This window comes from Tiliqua scincoides, chromosome 2 (genome assembly GCF_035046505.1).
Source record: "Tiliqua scincoides isolate rTilSci1 chromosome 2, rTilSci1.hap2, whole genome shotgun sequence".
NCBI classification, from domain to species: domain Eukaryota; kingdom Metazoa; phylum Chordata; class Lepidosauria; order Squamata; family Scincidae; genus Tiliqua; species Tiliqua scincoides.
This window is the reverse complement of record NC_089822.1, coordinates 94,788,159-94,808,505: the sequence shown is the minus strand read 5'-3', so window position 1 is coordinate 94,808,505 and position 20,347 is coordinate 94,788,159. Positions and strand designations below refer to the sequence as shown.

General features: G+C 42.2%; 1 protein-coding gene across 5 annotated transcripts in view; it reads left to right on the top strand.

Annotated features, from left to right (window-relative positions):
- The window catches only part of TRABD2A (TraB domain containing 2A), a 77,262-nt gene that overhangs the window by 44,412 nt on the left and 12,503 nt on the right, over window positions 1-20,347 (top strand). For 3 of the 5 annotated variants that reach the window (XR_010793842.1, XM_066616716.1, XM_066616715.1), the window contains exons 3-4: window positions 6,957-7,103; window positions 9,420-9,594. The exons of 1 other annotated variant lie outside the window; for it this stretch is intronic. Coding sequence is in view for 3 of the 4 variants with exons in the window: in XM_066616716.1 (XP_066472813.1) it covers window positions 6,957-7,103; window positions 9,420-9,594 (322 nt within the window). In the remaining variant the exon portion in view is untranslated. The remainder of the gene's footprint in view (window positions 1-6,956; window positions 7,104-9,419; window positions 9,595-20,347) is intronic. One more of the 5 variants, XM_066616717.1, reaches the window with a different exon arrangement.

Here is a 20,347-nt window from a genome sequence, read left to right as displayed (position 1 = left end):
CGTGAGGGTCCGGGCAGCGCCTCCTCACGGGTGGCGCAGCCTGCCATCCTCCTCTCGCCCCCCTCCCAGCAGGGGCAGGAGGGCAGCAGCGCTAGTCTCCAGGAACCCCTAGTCTATAGACTCTATAGACTAGACTCTAGTCTAGTCACTAGAGTCTAGTGACTCAACACGAGGCAAAATGAGTCGATCACGGAGCCCTTAGTCTAGTGACTAGACTAAGGGCTCTGCGATTGACTCATTTTGCCTCGGGATCGACCGGTAGATCGCGAGCGATGTTTTGAGCACCACTGGTCTAGAGCACTAGTGTACTCTAATTAACGACACTTTTTACAGTGCTTCTACCAATGCTCATTTGAGCAGGGAGAGGTTCAGAATATTCTCATCATCTCCTGTTGTGATTTCCACTAGAGGTGTGTGAACCCATATAACTACTGTATTTTAGTTAATCCAAATAACCGATATAATTTAATTAGGTTTTTTAAGTGATGAAGTTTTTTTTTCAAGCGTTTGCCATGAACAGTAGAAAGGTTTCTCTGCTACTTCCAGTTTGCATGTGTGCTCCCTTCCCAAGCCAAGGGATGTACCGGAGCCACGGTGCTGAGTTGCAAGTCACCACCACCACCCCGACTCCAGGGGCAGCTATCGCAACTCATCCAGAGCCATCTTTCAAATCATTTTGAGTAGAGACCAAGACTTTTTTTGAGAATAAAGTTGAGTTGTGGAAGTGGTGATGATGGGAGAAGCACACACACAAAACAGTGTTGCAAGCATATACAAAAGCAAATCTTGTCTTGTTGAGTCTATTCAGTTCTTTTCATTCTTAGGGTAAAAACTCCGAGTCCCAAGTCGGTGCACAAGATTTTGACATGTGTGACTCAACTCCATACGAGTCGTGAAAAACGTGTTTTCTTGACTCGAGTCCGAGACCCGACCCATTCCTGGTAATACGCAGTGAAAGACTCCCTTCCAGGTAGGAGAGGCTCTGGAAAGACCTCTCCTTGGCTGAAAGTGAACACAGAGTGCTGTTTCCTCCAAGATCCCCGGCAGGAAACAACACTTCATGTGTCATTTGTTGGCAGGGAGAAGACTTGTGAGGATTCCTTTGCTTGGAAGGGAACTCACTGCCACCTGTTACATTGCCCCCTTTTTCTTATAGGAAGGAAGGTTTGCTCCATTCTTAGTTTCCACCCAGTGCTGTCGTTAATAATATGGAAATTAATAATATGGAAACATCACCACTGTTCCCTGCACACGCCCCAAGCCTCTGAAGTTGAGGGAAGCTCTGCTACCCTTGCCTCCGGAAGCTTTTCTGAACCTTGCGGAGGCTCAGAATGCCCGGATCGTGCTAGAGATGTGACTTCTGGTTTCCCGGATGCCTCTGGAGGCTCAGAAAAGCCTCCAGAGGTGAGGGCAGTGCAGCCTCCCCTTGTCTTTGGAGGCTTTGTTTAGCGTCAAGTCTCGCTTGATGATGATGATGCCAGTCAGCATCCCTGTCACTAAGTGACGCCCAACTGTAGTAGGACATCAGTCTCCCAGAACAAGCAGCAGCCCCTGTGAACAGAGATTTTTAAGAACGCAAAGTCTGTTCAAATAATGCAGAACTTCATATCTAGAACAGTCTTAGGAGTCTGAAAGAAGTCTTAGGAAAGCATGAAAATACTCCCCCACCCCCGGATAAGCAAAAGCCTTTGCATTTTGCAAAGCTCCTTTTCCGGTCAGCAGTGAAAGTTTAGCAGACCTCTTCAATAGGAATCTTATTTTATGCTGTTTGTGTGAGTGGTGTATTGATTAGTTTTACTTTTTTGTGTTAAAATTCCAGTAAATATAAAATTTAATAAGTTGCCTTGGATCTCGGTTTCTGGGCCAAAGGTGATTTAAAAGATGTGTGATATTTTAGGCTATTTTATTGGCTGTTTCTTTTTTGCTTGTTTTATTTGTTGTCTGTGATGCCAGTAAAGGTTTCTAATCTGAAAAGAAAATAAAGAGTAGGGGAAGTGTTTACTCTTATCTGTGCATTAAAGTAGCTGCATTTATTTTTTCTGGAATGCAGTTTCCAGGCTTGCTTTATTTGATGTCTAAATTAAATCAAGAGATTCTTGCTTTCCTGTCAATTAGCATTAATAACCATTTAAGTGCAGAACTATGGGTTTTTGTTGTGTGTTTGCACTTGATACTTTTGATGCAACTTCAGTCTAGAGATTGGCTTGTGGGACTATGTTTTTTATGTTATCTTGACCTTTATACAATATGGTCTGAGTGAGAGTGGCTCTGAATTTTACATTACCATAATATTTGGTATGAATGCATTAGTGTTAGTGAGTGTTTTTTTTATGGCAAAAAGTGAATGACAGTCATGTATCCTTAAATGGTTATGTACCCTGGGAGATGTAGTCCAACTGGGCCTCCCTAGACATACACGTAATACACAGGTGTTGGGAATGTGTGTTTGTCATTTAAACTTATATAGCTGGTGCAGAATATGCCGGTGAATCTGTGGCAATCATGTTTTCCATTTAAAATGTGAAGTTACCCATAGTCCACCTTGAGAAAGAAACTGGGGCTCCTTTAACAATTTCTGTGGGAAATGGTGGTGCCAGTGTGGCAACATCCCTTGTTGAAGCTAAGCAAGTCTGTGTCTGGCCAAAGCCTGGATGGGAAACTGTCTGGGAACCCCATGTGTGCTGCCCTGCGTTTCACCGAGATAGAAAAATTCATTATAAATGGATAACTGTAACTAATTAAATGAAAAGGAATAAAAACATAGTTAGAAATTAACTTTAGAAATTCTGCAGTGGTGTCACACTGGTGTTTGTTTTGGAAAATACAATTGGTTCCAAAATCTTGCCCAGCCCCTTTCCTAGGTCTGTAGATGGGATAGTTCTTCAGGGGATCTTTTTCAATAGTGAAGAAAGTTCAGGTTATAGACTTTCAGGAGGATTTCAGAAGCAGCTGAGAGGCAGGCGTTGCACATCTAAGGAAGTGCACAGCACCTAAGCGAAGAGTCCCGCTTTTCTTCTCGGTGCTCAGCATGGACCATTACCATGACAAAAGCGGATTATTGACTTTCATAGCCACGCTGCCTTTGATTCAAGGATCGCTTTGATTCAGGGCAGCAGTCTCCACTGGCAGCACAGAGAGCCAAGGGTCTCCTGCTTCAGGTGAAGAGAAGGGGGAGTGGAAGGAATGGTTCAGTTGTGGCAGCGGCAGCAGCACGGGTAGCTGGAGTGAGGATGGCAAGCCATCCTGGAGACAATGAGGAACTAATTGTCAACCAAGTAGTCCTCTGGAGGGGGAAGATGGGAAGGAAGATGTTCTCCCTAAACGATGATTCAAGGCACTGAATAGCTCTCCAGACCGAGAGCTGAGGAGAAACATGCACACTCTCACACAGGCACACAGAAGACGAAGCAAATGGATCGAACAGATGTGGGAGCTTTTGTTGAGAGGCCTTGGAGGCTAGCGGGGTGGCGATAGGCTAATTTGAGGCGCATAATGCTAGGTCCCTTTCATATGCAGAGCACTGCTTTGATCCAGCCTGGATGAAAGTGATGAAAAGTGGAGAGGATGGCTGGGGGTCTTTTGTCTTTGACAAAAAAGGCATCTGCCGGGCTCTAACCCCCCCTCTGCCCCACCCCCTTAGCCTAGCAGCCTGCTCCAACAATACTGGTAAAAGGGACAAGTGTCGTTCTGCCCCCCCCATGCCACCCCTACCCTGACAGCTGAAGAAATTGCAGCCAGGAGAATGAAGCCTGAAGCAGTATGTTGACTACAGAGCTTAATCAATTTTTTCCACATTTCCCAAAATTGTGTGTGTGTAGGACAGGGCGGAGCTGGCAGTGGAAATGTGGAGTTAGGAGGCTGAGTGTATTTTGCGGGGTGGGGGAGTTTTCCAATAAAGTTGTTACTTTTGTTCTCCCAGTACATCCTTTCAGAAGTTGCTTTGATGTTGGTGTGAATGCATTTTAGTAGGGATGGCGTCCTGGTGCGGGTTGTGGGGGGATGAGAAATATTTTTGAAAGGGCAACAAACTTGGCCCGACTTCCTGCAAGCCAGTCTGAGGAAGGTTTTGGAATAACAAAATACAGCACAATGCAAGGGAGCAGAAATCTGCATTCAGTGCTGTTTGTTAGGGGGTGCAAAAAAAACAACAACTCATCAACCAGAGTATGCCCCACTGCTTAACCAGTGCACTTTTCCAGCTGACTTCCTCTTATTCTGCCAATTTCCTTCTGCTTTTCTGCTAATAAGTAGCAGTTCTGCCTTACTGGCTACTGCCTGCAGAATTTGTTCTAATAGGTAGGTGATCCCCAAATATGGAAATTGTCCACTCTGCCTTGTATGTTTTTAATGTCTTATAAAATTGCTTCTTCTAGCGCTGCATCTTTGTTAGGAGATCCAACCATGGGGCAGTGGCAGTGGGCAGTGGTGGTGGTAGCATGCGAGGCATATAATAGCATATAATAAAATTCTTTGGTCTCTCCCTCCTAGCATGGACACATTTGCTAGTTGTACCCCAAGTGGAAAATAAAATAAATGACATCTCCTTGTAGTTGAGAAGACTACAGTTTGGGGCCAGTTTGGAGTAAGGGGTATAATTGTCCAGATTTCAGAAACCTCTGATGTCTCAAGACAATATGGAAGCAACGGCAATCATGGCCGGCCTTAAGAGCTGGAGGGGACCACTGCAAAACACTTTTGCAGGGGCCCCCCCATTCACCAGGATGAGCAGCAGTGGTGAGGCACCCAGCAGTGCCATCACTGCCAACTGCTTCCAGGAGGAGGGCAATTTCAAGGCAATCAGACCCAGGGAGCGGGAGGGAGTGCTGTCCATGATCAGTGCTCCACTTGCTGCGCTCTCCTTGCAATGCCTCAGCCTGGAAGATTCCTTGCTGGAGCGCCAGCTTCGGAGTGAAGTGCTGGCAGTGACTGCAGGTGCTCTGCTTGTTGCCCCAGTGCAGAGCACCTCCAGGCACAGGGTCCAATATAGCCAAATTAGTCAAATTGCCCTAAGACCAGCTTGGACTGCAATGAGCTGCATTGCGGGCTTAGTACCCTTCTTGAATCATTTGAGAAACTTTTAAGATAGTAGTAACAGTGGGCTGGTTCAGACAATATGGCCCCCATCCCATGATTTAAGAAAGTGCACAAGTGTGTCCTTCTCCCTCCCCTAGATTGTCTTTGCCTTCCCCTCATACAACTTTAGGATGAGGCTAGCACACCCTCTCACACAGTCTAAATGGTACGTTAAAATAGTATCATCTCTAGTTCAAATGAAAGCATACTGAAGTGACTGAACTGTGACCCTAGAGAATCCTAGTTCAAATCTCATCGCCTGCTTTACTAGGTGACCTTAGATATTTCTTCTTACTCTCAGCCCTTCCATTGGCAATAAGGGGTAATACTGACCTTCCTTGTGAGATTGATGTAGTGACTCAAAGCACTCTGAAAACATTGGTGTTTTCTTTGGAAACAAATGTTGGAAAGGAAATTGCCACATTGCATTTATTTTGGGGGCATTCTTCTCTATAAGCTTGCATTTTATCTTTTCCTTGTGTGCTCTCTCACACCACCTCTGAAAGAAAGCTTTGCCACAAAGGAAACACATTTTGACACTTACAAGCTCAGGAATTTTTTCCCCCTTGTGAAAGCCTAGGACTGTAGGTCACTTAACTGTGTACCAGAGATAAACGTTTCACAAAGGGCACTCTGAAGCTGCACCTGGTACCGCAATCGCCCAATGTGATAACCATATTGGGAAGCTTTTTAGTTTGGCTGCTGCTGCTGCTGCAAAAAAGGCTTCCATTTATAACGGCTATTAGCTTCAAATGATCCATCTGCCATAAAGGCACCACTGTTGACAGAGTGTCCATGAATATCAGCTTCTTAACTTCAGCACCATTCACCTCCTTGATAAGCAGTGTGGTACCTCATGTAGATGCCGTCGCAGGTTGCAGTGGCCTCCTGTGGAGTGTTCTGAGACAGAGCTTCATCTGCATTTATTGCTATTAGTATCGAGAGATGGTACCTTCTAAGCAAGTTCCTCCAGAGCAATGCAGGAGAAGAGTTGCACTGTGCAGTACATGAATGGAGAAAAGGAAAAGCCCATAGGTACAAGAAGAGTTATTCACAAATAGCAGATTTCCTAGTGTGTTTGAAGTGTCCATCCGTTGTCTTCTTCAGGGGAAAGTACTCCACATCCCCTTTTGCAACACAAAACAGCTCAAACCAGCATACTGGTGTAATTCTGTCTCTAGTAGAATGGCTATCAATAGACCACCTTGTTGACTCTATTAGCACTAGTTACTATTTAAACCTTGAAAGATAGTGAAATCTGCAAAGAGTCAAAATTCCCCTGACCCCTGCTCTCTCGCTCTCTCTTTTTAAAATCTCCTGAGTTCGAAACACTGGCAGAGGAGAAGGGCTGATTAACCCTTTCCCCTCAGACAATTGTTCTGCTCAAAATAGTCCTCTGAGCTGCTGCTGCAGGGAAGTAATATAGCTCAAAATATCTGTGGTGGTGGGGGAGCAGCTGGGGTGAGGTTTGAGTTTGAATGTAAAATAAAATAGCTAGAGGGAAATGGATGATAAATAATTTGGCTACTTTTTGTCCAGAAAATGACAGGGGCAAGTTTACACTCAGCTGCATGTAACATGTAGTCTGGCTGTAACAGTCCTCCTGTGTGTGTGGTTTTACCCTCCAACCTCCGAAGAAAGCCAGTCTGTCATCCAGTACACCAATAAATAGGCCAGGCAGGTCATTGTGAGACATCTCAACGTTAAGCTGATGTTCTTATCATATTTTGTACGCATTGTCTCTTCTTATAAATATAAGTCTGGGTTGTCAACTCTGTGGGGTGAAGTCAACATTTTTGTTCCTATGCATTTTACTTTAGCAAATGAGTTAAGTAAGGACTTATGAGGAACTATGCCTTTTCCTCCTCTTCCCCCCCACCTAGGTGATCTTTGCTCTGAATCAGACTCTTTTGCAACAGGAGAACCTCCGCGCAGGCAGCCTCCAGATCCCTTATACAACAGAGGACCTTATCAAGCATTACAACTGTGGAGACCTCAATTCCATCATCTTCAATCATGATACTTCTCAAGTGAGTCTTGCCTGCCTCAGCTCCTTGCACCTCAGCACACACATGTGCTCACCCAGCTTCTCCTGCTAGCCAGCTAGTGTTCCTAAAGACACAGTCTTTTAAGGGCACACATTTTCATTTAAGAAAGCATCACTGCTTTACTTTTTATATTCTGATCCACGTTTCCACTTCTTGCTCTTTCATGATGCATTGGTTGTGAAGGTTAGGCAGCAAGATGAAAAGTTTACAGTACAGTAATACCTTTGTTAATGCTGTGGATCTGTTCCTGGAGACCCAAGCACTATCTGAAACAGCACAATAGGAGATGCCATTGGAGGAAATAGGAGCTGATTGACCTTGCCTTATCCAGAATGCACTGCAATCATTGGCTGCAGTGGCCCTCAATCAACCCAGAATGAACAGTGCTGTAGCAAATCAGCGCTAAAGGTGTCAACGTCATGGGAGGTATTACTACATTTGCTTATAACATGTTTGACACCTTTGAACAATGCACTTGGAGGTGATTCTGTTGAACCAGAGAAGTCCTGATTTGCAGCTCACTTTCTTAGCACTATGTTACATTATGGTTCCACACAAGCCTGAACAACAAGAGGTCAACACTTGTCTGCAGACTTGCCTTTGCCTCATTCTCTGTGCTACCCTTGACCACAAAGAAGCTAGGTCTGTCAATATTGCTTTCTCTGAGTTCTGTTTGAATAAAAATATAACGTTATGTTGAAATGGATTGGTAAACTTGAATTGGCAATATTTAAATCCCATGAATCAAATTCAAAATGCCGTATAGATTTTTATTGCATTCTGACTTTGAGTTGGTTATAGTAGTCAGGCAGTTTAGGAGGCAGTTTATGAAACTGCCTATAGGAGGCAGTTTATGAAAGCAAGTGACTGCTTGAGATAATATGCCATTGAATTTTGGTGAAGTGGTGAATGGGATAAACTTGGTCTGATTTGCACCTTATGAGCTGCCTTGGAATGGCATTATAAAGCATTTCCCTGTGCTGGCCATCCATGCAATATGCAGTAAAATTGAAATGCCTTTGGCATATGTCTTGATTTAAACCTATGCAGGACTTGCATTCTGGTACCACCTGACCCTGAGGACCGCTGATGCAAGCATTCCAATGATCATGTCATTGGAATGCTTGCACACACTAAAGGCATTTAGATGCACACACTAAAGGCATTTAACCATTGCTTCCTGCTGTATGAATTAAGGATATGGGGAAGATTCTCCAGTGGCAACCACAGGCAGTGAGCAGGGTACAAACCTGGTGACTGAAGTCTGCTTCTTTTTTATGCCAGAACTTTTCATTTTGTGGAATCCCCCTCCCCCCAGTAGGCCCCATCTGTCCTTGTTTAGGAAAGTAATGCCTGTTCTCAGAAAGAACAAACCTGTCAACCTCTGGAAAAAGCAGTGATTGGCTGAGTTGCCTGTCAGCTTGAGGAAAATAAATTCTGCAGTTTATATATGACTGTATTGCAGTGTGGAAGTTGCAGTGTATTACAACTGTATGCCATTGCAACTGACAAGGGCGTCTAGCATCGGTGTCTTGTTCTCTGTGGTTCACTTAGGGAAGTACTTAGTGTGGGCCCTGGACCAAAGAGCTGATAATGTATTGGGATTTGCCTTTCAAGCCCTCCATAGCCTGTACTCAATGTACCTCAGGAGCTCCTTACTTAGGGAGCTGCCATACTGGGCAAGATCACTGGCATCATTTAGCAACGTATTGTCAATGTTGACTGGAGCAGCCCTTTCAGGAGTCTTTCTCTGCTGTATCTGAAGATGCCAGGAATTGAACCTGGGACCTTCTGAGAGCAAAGCATGTGCTGTGCCACTGAGCTATGGCCTTCTCTCGCAGGAACCTCCTGCCTTCTATCATCTGAGGTGGTGCTGCTCTGCATCCCTTTCCCTTGTGAAGTAAGGGATTCAGCAGTCAATAGGGTATTGCTTGGTGCTTATGCAGTGGTACCTTCTCTTCAGGGAAACAAATTACATTATGTTTAATGGGTTTAAGGCAGTAACTAGACATTACACAGTGCAGGGCTGCTGCTGATCCATATCTTCCTTGTAAAATCGAGTTGAAGAAAGGTGTGACATTGCATTTACTGTTTCCCTACCTGTTGAAAGTGGCACTCTGGGAAATGAAACGGGCAGATTAAGAGCTGAATATGCTGACGTCACGTTATGGTTGTTTGAACATTACCAGGCAGTCCTGGTCAGTAGCAACCGTATGTTTCTCATAACAGATGCTTAGGCTTTAATACTCCAGCTGATTTCATATTGCCCTTTGAATGATCTCTTCATTTCTTGCCTAGGTTCCAAATTTCATCAATGCCACTCTTCCACCTCATGAACGCATCACTGCTCAGGAGATTGACAATTATTTCCGTCAGGAGCTTATCTACAAGCGGAATGAGCGGATGGGCAAGAGGGTGAAAAATCTCCTGGAAGAGTATCCTGACAAAAGTTTCTTCTTTGCCTTTGGAGCTGGTATGTGCTAAGATCAAACCTGTGTATTACTTATTTGTCTGGTTTTGCTTGCTCTTTTTTTGAAAATGCAGTGCAATCACAAATTGTTCTTATTGGTACATAATAAGAACATTATTGGGACTTCCTATTTGACTTCCTATTGGGACTTCCTATTTGTCTGAATCATTGGGACTTCCTATTCAGAATGGCAGTTCTTCATAGCCGCTGCAAAGTGAGCTGCACAAATCACACTTCAGCAAATGGCATTCTTACTATCTGTGTGTGATAAATAATGATCATTTTACCATTGAAATGGTGATAGATATGGTCAGGTACAGAGTACCAGCATAAGATGTATTGGTGGTGCAGGAGTATTACAATATGCTTTAGAAACATCCCAAACACATTTGGACTGTGTTCTCAGTCTGCTGTTGAGCATAGTATTTTGTACATGTTCAAGTGTATTTTTATTATAACTGTGACATTTCTGTTTGTTTTTGTAAAAGACGACAAGTGGGAGAGGATGGTGTTTAAATATAATATGATTAAAGGACATGGAATAGGCTTATAAGAACAAGAGTTGCAGTATCTGCAAGAGTAACTGGAACTCTCATATAGCTGGTAGTCCTGATGTAGGGTTAAGATCTCAAAACATAGTTGTGAGATAATAAAATGATAGTAGATTATGTATGCTCAGGCATGACTAATAAAGGCAAAGCCATATACAGAATTGTATGCATATCATCATCTTCCTCTGTCAGTATGATGGTATGCATACAATTTTGTATATGACTTTGCCTTTCCCTCATGTGAGAGTAGTGCACTGTCACCCAATTCTCACTAAATGCAAGTGGTGATAGATAAGTGAGGCTTGTGCTCACAGTGGGCTGGTGGGAGGCAGCAGTGGCAAACTGAAGGGCACCCCAAATCTGCTGCTGTTTTTATCTTGATCATTAGATAAGGAATTTCTGACAAAAGTGCACTATCTGATTCAGACACCGTGATTGCTGCAGCAATTGGCTTTAGAATCTTCAGGGAATTTTGCAGCTGAACCCAGAAGATATCCTGATCAAGAACAGTGTTTCTTACACTCCTTGGTACTTTAAGATCTTCAACTATTACTGTTTCTTGAATAGCTTCTTTGTTTTTAGTAAACTTTCAAAGGAGTTCACCACTCTAGCCCACTGAGTTTTACTGCAGAGCTTTATTCTTTGCATTTTTTTCTACTTGCTGCTTCTTGAAAACTGCAGCTACAATATGAGTACCTTTTACAAGTTTTATAACTTCTTTTGCTCATCTATAGATCATTTGAAGGGTGTCCAGTTTCATAATATCATTAAGAAGCAAGTTTAGCCCATGAGACGCACATCCTATTGCAGTAATATATGGATACTTATCCATTATGATCTCCCATGCTGCTTTCATATTGCTGGCATTGTCAGTCAGCAAAGCAAATACTTTTACCACTCCCAATATTCTGTAGGACTTCACATATTTTACAGCTGATATACTCTGCAGTATGACTGTTCTCTCCTGTTTCAGTACTTTTGTAAAAAAACTGGTTGAGGTGTTATAACAAAATTTATAATTCTTTCTCCTCTCACATTTGTCCATCTATCTGTAAGTAGTGCAAGACACAGTGCTTCATTAATTTTTCCTTGCACAGATTCCATTACACATTCATATTCCAACTCCAAAAGAGGCTTGCTCAAAGAATGTCTGCTGGGCAAATGGTATGATGGCTTAGTAATTTCAAAGCTTCCTGCCAATACGTATTTTCAGTTATTGAAAATGGTGTTCCAGAAGAATATATTGCTCTTGCAAGAGCTTGATCAATTTTTTCCTGATCTTCAGGTGTCATCTTGTCTACAAATGAAGTTATTGAATAATTTTTAGATGCAGCTGTCTTCAGTATCTGTTTACTTGAAGGTGCTGCTGATGGAACAACAACACTTTGTGTTGCTGCTGATGTTACAGATGGAGTAGAAAGAGAACTTCTTGAACGAGAACGCTGAGAAAAACTATGTGCATTTTCATCATTGTGGTCCTCTTCACTTAGATCCATGAAGGATTTTTTAATATCTACAGGGCACTTGTTACATACAAGAATGTGTTTTGTCATCCTGGTAGCATTTGGAAATGCAGATTTCATCTGACAATATTTGCAAATCACATTTTTCTTCTCAGAAGAACTTGCAATGTGAAAATGTCTCCATATGCTAGATGTTGGTCTCACCATTTTCCTGAGGGGAGTAGGAAAGAAAAATAATTTAATGGCTAGTTTGCAAGAAGACACTAATCTATGGTTGTGGGTGGGAAAAGTAAAGAACCAGATTAGTAGCAATAAAATTATTATTTACACAAAGGTTATAAAGATAAACTAATGTAGCTAAATGATTCAGTTTTCTGGAATCAGATAAATGTAAACTCTTACCTTTTTAAATTAAGTATATATTTTCAGGTCCTTTTTGTTGCTCTGTATTTTCTTCCAGTGCTTTGAGGCCTAGTGAAGAGGACAGAACAGAGCCAAACATACCCACCCACATACAAAAATAAAACTGAAACCCTTTTCTTTTCTTCTGACAACAGCAGCACCTCCTAAAGGAAGAAATGCATCTTGTTCTTGCATTGGAGAGTTCAGTTTGTAACCCAGGACTTCCTTTTCCTTAGTGTACAGAAATTAGAATCATCTGATACCATACATATTTTTTGGAAATGATTTGGAAAATATTTGAACACCTTGTCTTAAAATATTTTATTCATCATGTTAAAATAAAACATTCCATAATCAATTTTTTCTTCTTTTCCAATTTTTCAGAAGCAAAAAAAAAAAAAAAAGCTTCAGGAAAAACCCCCCCAAACTGGGTTTTTTTCTGAATTTTTCTGGTTTTTTTCTGGGCCTTCACATCTCTAGACAGCAACAAAACAGTGAAGGCAAAACAGAAAAAAAAATTCCAAATCTTTATTTAAATTTAAAACAATGCCTTAGCAACACATCTGAGGATGAGAAGAGAGGGCATCTGCTTGATTGCTTCAGGATGGGCATTCTGCAGTTGGGCCCAAAAAGGCCCTACAAATGTCTTTCACCTTGTAAACTGCTTTGTAAACTTATTTTTGTTTTGTTCAGTATGTAGATTTTTTACATAATAATAATAATAATAATAATAATAATAATAATAATAATAATAATAATAATAATAATAATCTGGTACCTGTCCACTGAATAGTGGATATAGTAGGTCCAGGATCAAGGCCCCTGAAGCTGATTGAAGGACTCAGGCAGTGTCTGAAGACTGTTCTTTCATGTGGGAATCAGTCCTGTGTGTCCTGTTGAGGAAGAAATACACCTGGCCACCAATCTGCAAACAGTTGTTTCGAAATCAGCTGCAATTTGCATATCACTGAGTCATTTTCATCATTGTGATTAGGATAGAATAAAGCCTGGTCTGTACAAGCAGCAGAATGAGTTGGTTGACTGGATTGTACTGTCTGAGGCTGCTACTGAGAGAGGATGACATTTCTGAAGATTTGCTTCCCATAGGAGAAAATTAAACACGCTACAGTTAAAAAGTTGAGTGTCAAAGATACTCATGCTCATCTACCCTACTGTCTGTGCTGTTTGCAGCTCTCCCAGGAGAGAGGAGTTTTTCATGTTTAAACACAGAGGAACTTTTGAGAAATGTGATTTCTCCTCCCATTTGCAGTGTCATTTCCCCCCCTTCTACCCCCTTATGACCTTCACACCTTATTCTACAGCTTCTGCTGGCCTGACTTGATTGGCATGCCCTGAAGGTGCGTCTTCTTCATATGTAACGCAATGTCAGGCACAACTTGGCAGCTTTGCTTTCCCTCTCTGTTTGTTTAGCAGTTTTGGAGAAACAACCACATGATAATGGTGGAATTGTGGTGACAGCTCTCCCCCTCTCTCAGCAGGCTAATACTTGGTTGAGGTTTCAAAGTTTCAGAGTTCACGCAAAGGCCACTTAACCTAGAGCCTACCACGCCAAAAAAAAGTGCTGACTAAACTTACCTGCTAGTTCTAACTGTAGAAAAAAGTAAAATCTTAACAAGCTCCAGCTGAGATCTTTTGAAAGCAAAATCAAGCAAGAGGGAAGGAAGTAAAAGATTAAATTAAGGATAGGCAATTGGAGCCCAGGGGCCCAATTTGCTCTCTCAGAAGCCTTTTCCTATCAATTTCCCAGCATAGATCATGAGTCCAAGAACGCCCCTTTCCCCTTAAGTCATTTTTTTCATGCAAGATTAGAGATGCGGAAGGACTATTTTTTCTTAAAGCTATATCCCTTGGTGAATAATAGTAGAGGGTCTTACAGTGCAATCCTATGCATGTTTACTCAGAAGTCACCCCCCCCCCAATTGTGTGCAGTGGAGTTTACTCCCAGGAAAGCATGTGTAAGATTGCAGCCTTGAACACGGTGAGACTTTTAAGTAAGTAAGCATACATACGATTGTACTGCTAGATACCTTGGAAAATAGAATTGCAAAGTGCGTAAGGGATGAACTCTGACAGAAACTCTGTTGTAAGTCATGCTGGGTGAAAACAGGAGTCCTTTGTTTATGACTTGACTGAGTGGTTGAACTTCATTGTGGGGAGTCCTGATCTCAGTTTATGCTAGGAAAAGGGTGTTCAAGAGCCCTTTCCTGTGTCTTTTCTTTCTGTGAGTGATTCAGTGGGAAGAACTAATGTTGCTAGTTTTGCAACTCTTGTATGGTTCAAAAATACCTCCCCTTTTTTTCTGAGTTCATGTTGCCAACTAGGAAATTAAATGTTCTTGAGTAACAGCATCCTTACAGGAAGATTGGTGAAGTGTTTTGTAGTACAAAAAAGTGGAATACAAAATGTATTCACTTATATCTGGACCAGAAGGGAGAGTGCTGCCTGACAGAAGCAGCTGCACTTTCATTTTCATCACAGTCTTCCTGTAAGTCCTCTGACTAGGATTCCACGGAAAATGCATTGAATGAATGGGCAAAGCAGATGCACATCAAACAGGTAGTAGAACATTGTGTGGAACCTGTGCTTTGGTTTAGCCCGGGGTGGGCAAACTTTCAGCTTTAGGGATCCTGGACCTTTAACAATTGTAAGAAGAGGGAATTTCAACAGATGCAGTTTGTCATAACTGACAAGCTGTACCTGCTGAAATTCTCTCTCCTACATAATTGTTAAAGGTTCAGGATCCCTAAAGTTGAAAGTTTGCCCACCCTGGTTTATCCTAACCTAATCATTGCTCTCCTCCTCATACGTAGCATTTATATATTGCTTTAGAGCAGTGGTTCTCAAACATTTTGCACTGGGACCCACTCTTCAGAATGACAATCTGTCTGGGACCCACTGGAAGTGATGTCATTAACCTGGAAAGGATATGTGGCTGGGAGTTACATCATCAAGTGGGAAATATTTTCCTAAATGCAGCAAACACTGAAATTGCCCATGGCAAGCACTGAAATTGCACCATTTTCCCTAGGTAAGAGAGCTATAAATAAATAACTTTAAATAATTATAAATATTAAAGTAAAACAAATGTTCCTGTTCCACCAAATGAATTCTCTGTAAGCTGACTGCAATAACTTCAAATCCTCCCCCCAAAGGAAATCAGTAAGATTTTCAACCTTACCCAATGCCATGCTTGTATATTTAAACCAGTTCAGTGTGATTTGGGATGGAATCAATTTTAAATCTAACATGTTTGGGCTAGATTGAGAATCAAAGCTTCCCTCTTAACACAGTTAAAACTCCAGAGCAGTGGTTCTCACCCATTTAGCACCAGGACCCACTTTTTAGAAAGAGAATATGTCAGGACTCACTGGAAGTGATGTCATCAAGCAGAAAATTTTTTAACAATCCTAGGTTACAATACTACTCACACTTACCCAGGAATATGTCCATTTACTATCATTGTTAAAAGAATATACATAGTAGCTTGTTCAAAGTATAGGTCTGTAACATTTCCCCAAATGCAGTCACATACCATGGTAGCATCAGGTCTAATATATTAAAAATAAAATATTGAAATGGATGGGAACCAACTGGCAATTGGCTCGCAACCCACCTAGTGGGTCCTGACCCCAGTTTGAGAAACACTGAGCCAAGGTGATGAGGAGAGGGACTGAAGCTCCACTGGGGAGGGGAGGGCAGTCTGGAAAAGACAGCAATCCTTTCCAAATAAAGCAATGGTTCCCAAACCACTGGAACCCACTTTTAAAAATGGCAAACCACCTATTTGAAAGACTGAAAAAAGTTACACCTTACCAGCTGAAGCCTCTGTTTTTATCATCAAATCAGGACCATTCTGATGGGCTTGCATTCCTCTTTGCCTGACCTTCAACACAAGCCAAGGCACGGTTGTTTACTTGCAAGAAAACTTGACTGTGCAGCTTAGTTTTGCTTTCCATCAGGCTCAATACATTTGTCGGCTTGGAGGGAGGGACTTCTTTCTCAGGCAGTTTTTGGGGCCATTCTGGTGGCACTGGATTCCTCTCAGCCTGCCCTTCACAATAGACCAAGGCAGGATCACCTTCTTGCAAGAAAATATGCGATGTTGCTCATTTTCACTTTCCATAGGGTTCTATGAATTTTCCTTTTCTGTTATCAGCTTGCCAGTTTCAGCTTCAGGACCCACCAACAATCAGATTGCGACCCACCAAGTGGGTTGTGAACCATAGTTTGAGAAACCCTGTTTTAGAGGGTTCAGAGAGCTTCACATGCATGACCTTCTAACCCTTACATCAACCTTGTAAAGGTATGTCAGTATTATTGTCCCCATATTGCAGATGTGGCGGAAAGGGGGGCTGAGACTGAAAGGCATATGAGGCAACTGGCTTGCTTAAGCTGAGCAAGTCGGTCTGATCAGTGCTTGAATGGGAGACTGCCTAGGAACTCTTGTATCCTGCCTTGTGCTCTGCTGGAAAAAGATTAGAAATGCAATGATTAAATAAATCAGTGTGTTGCCAGAAGAGTGGAACTGTGCTTTTAAAAATTGACTTCTAGAAGGATCATTGTGTTAGCCTGATGTAGCTGAAACAACAGAATCTTTCAGCACTTTCTGACGAAATGGACACTAAAGCTTATGCTGAAATAAATTGAATGCATCCATGCCCCTATGACTTTTGGAGCGGGGAGGCCCCATATAGCGTCAACATCCCCTTCTCTTTTCTAACATACAAGCAACATCATCCTAAGAGAGGGAGAAAGGATGTTTCAGGTTTCCCTGCTGCAGCTGACGTGTGTGGGGGAATCCACAGTTGGGGGAAGCACTGCCATTATCTGGGGAGCACAGTGTGATTCCTGAGCTCTGGATGAATGGGCAAAAGGGAGGGCAGAATTCCAGGAGGTAGCCTTTAACTTATGCATCCTCCTTGTAACTGAGGGATAGATGTCTATTATTCTAGGAACTGATCTGTTTTAAGTGTAAGTGTGACATGTGCCTCCAACTTTAAGAGAATTTCTAGTCCCAGTCTCAACAAGTAACAGGGAAACTCTGATCTTAGGGGTACGGCTTAAAAACAAACACACAGACAAAAAGCAATGAATGAAGTGATCCAAAATACCCAGGGATACTAATTTTTTTTTCCAATTGTCAACTTATTTAGCATGATGCAGAACTTCTGATTGGGAAATCTAAACTATGACTTTGGAAACTAATCAGTTTGGAGATTTGAAAGCACATATCAGCTGGACTTTTGGAGGGGGGGAAAAACTCACCAACCTGGAACATAATTGCTGATTACCACAGCAGTTCTTTCAGTATGGGTAGATTAAAAGTTCGATCTTATTTACTCTCTAGTAGAGTGCCTGGTAGAACTGGTGCACACAAGAAGTTTTCAGTGGCCCCCCCCTTTGGAGTTTTGAACACAGAAGAATAGAGATTCATGGCTACCCACCCCCTGCCAGAGTAAATTGACCTCTCAAATGCATCACTTCACCTAGTAGTATGGGAATAATGGAGAGCTGAGTACAAAAAGAGGAGGAGGGGGCTTACTGATGGGACAAGAGCCTGAGCCTTTTCTCTTTGGGGGCATTCAAGTGTGTTAGGCCAAAATAGAAAACAGGTGAAAGAGGCCTATGCTCCCTATCATGCTTCTGTGGGCAGAGCCTCCCATCAAGCAAGACCGTTTGATCTTATGCTTTGGGAGGGTGAATCCCCTCACCCCTTGGTTGTTTATGGCTCCTTTAAAAAAAAAAAAAATTAAAGTGGGTGGATGGATCTCTTACATAGAAGTAGTTCTGTGACTGCTGGAGGGCCCAGGCTGTGCTTGTGTTTGGGGAACAGAAGCAAAGTATTAACTCATCACATCTTCACAAGGCTTGGAAAAAGGAGGCAAGCACTCAGCAGGACAAAGAGAAGGTCCTTGCCCCAGTTTAATGGCATTGTCTAATCCTGGAGGCGGGAGAGATGAGTTACCACAAGAGGATGTAGTGCATTGGAAGTATAATCTGTCAAGTAGTGGGTGTACTGTTTAAAAAAAAGAAAAAAGAATAATGTACGACTCCTTACACACATTTAAGAATTGCTGGGACAGGAAACCTTTGCACATGTGTGCTTTTGTGTGTGCCAGTTGCATTTTCCACTGTGCCCAGATACTTTGCTCATTTAATCCCACATTTTCCCATAATTGTGGAGAACACTGTTTCTCTTTGATCTTGGGACTGATTAATTGCTCCTTGAAATCAGTAGAAAGGCTCTAACTATTTAATGATTTCCTTTTTAGAGGAAGAGTATAGTTTAGTGTGAAAGTGGTTTCTTAATAACTTGTCAGTGAATCTTCCTTTTTGCCATAGGATTCTTGACTAGAGTTAGATATTGAGAATAACATGGGACTGCTCCTGAACATTTTAACCCTGTGCTGAATTCTTCTTCCTCTCTTCTGTGAAATAGAGTAATGGAAATGTGTGGAATGATGATATCATGCAACTTCTCTCTCTCTCTCCATCCTTGGTTGCTATTGGGAGCAGGACAGGGAGGGAACGGCACATTGCCTGAAGTCATAATGTCTTGTATTTCTCTTGCTAAACATTTAATCAGTTGATGCATTTGTTTCAATTATAGGTCACCATGCTGACCAAAAGCTCAAGATCAAAGGGAAATAAAGGAAGGGCATGTACAAGTGCCTAACAGTAAACATTATTATGAATCCGCATAAAAAGGGTTGTCACTTGTTCCTTGAACAGGTGCCTGTCCACAAACTACTCTGGGCATAGCAGATCAGAGTCTGCCTGTCCACATAAACAGAAGGTATGCTAGCAACTCCCTCCCTTCTCTAACACCTTAGCAATCTCAATTCCTACAACAGTTATTGCATGGCTGGGCAGCAAAGGATGATCCCTAAAAAGTATGGAAGTGTGAGAAGTTTTGCTAGACTTGTTTCTCTGTGGAGTTTTCCAAGGTTAATGGAGATGGAAGCACTCGGTGTAAAAGTAACTTCACAGTTGAAAATGCAGTAGAGGAGATTATTGCTCCAATTCGCATGCAGTGATGCCCGGATCAGCAGGTCATTGCTTGTGAAAATGTCCAGATCAACAGGGCATGGTTGTGAGGGCATATAATGTAGCTGCCCTGCTGAAGAGGTAATGGTTTGATCATTGTCTGGATGAGTGATCTCTCAAGAAATCCATGTGGGCCTCCTTGAGTTCCATGGTGGAAGAAAAGTGGGATATAAATCAAATAAAGGCACTATATAAAATAAGCATAAAAAGATTACTCTGATAGTGATTCCTGCTTTTAATTGTGTGGCAGATAGGCTAACAAACAGAGGCTGAGCGACAACCTGTTACAGATGTTTAGTAGGTGTCTGCGCTGAGCAGGGGGTTGAACTAGATGATTTTCAAGATCTTTTCCAATTCTAACATTTTGTGATAATCTGAACCTGCCTCAAAATAGTTGAAGATCCTCTGCATGTCTTCTATGGTATCCCTATGCATTATGGAGGGTTCTTAGGAATATTTTAATTTTGGGAATATCAAGGGCTCAACCTGTATCTCATAATTCATTCCCACAACTCACATGGATGGCAAAAATCACATTAAAGCAAATCCATTTAAAAAACAATGTACCTTTGTTAGACAATTTAAGAACAGCCTTGCTGACCTTTGTGATGTAAGACAGAGGCTTTAGGCAGACAACCATCAATCAGTCTCTCCAGGCACTTAGGAAGGCTTCACTCCGAGCCAGCGACCCCACCCGGAGCAAAGTGATTATCTTTCTTTCACGTGCTCAGGGTGAAGGGAGGGGTCACTTGCCTTGGAATGAAGCTGTTCTAAGTGCTTGGAGAGAGAATGATTGGTGGATTCTCAGCTGGCTGCCCTCTCTTGCATCAACAAGGCTATTAAGACTTTTTTCCTTTAATTTCAAGGACCCTTCTCATCGCATTGAGATAAAACCACAGATGAAAAATCCATGGATAATTAGGTTATACCTGTACGAAGTTCTGTTGTTTTCTCCTTCATAATTATTTTTATTCCATTATGAGTTGTGTAGAAGCAGAAAACTATGAAGAAAGAGGCTTTGTTATGTCTTCCCTTAGTCCTTCCAACTCAATATCTCTCCTCCTGACCTTTTTTCACCCAAGGGATGGAGGAGTATGGAATTTCTGTCTCTGACCCACCCCATGGGTGAAAAATGGAGAGTACATCTCTGTCATAGGGAATTACAAAGGAAAATTGGGTGTGCTGTCTTTCAAGAGGGTTGTCTATTATTGCTTTTTTTCCCCATTGCAAAGACCATAAAATGCTGCTGAAGAACCCCAGGGTTCCTCAGTG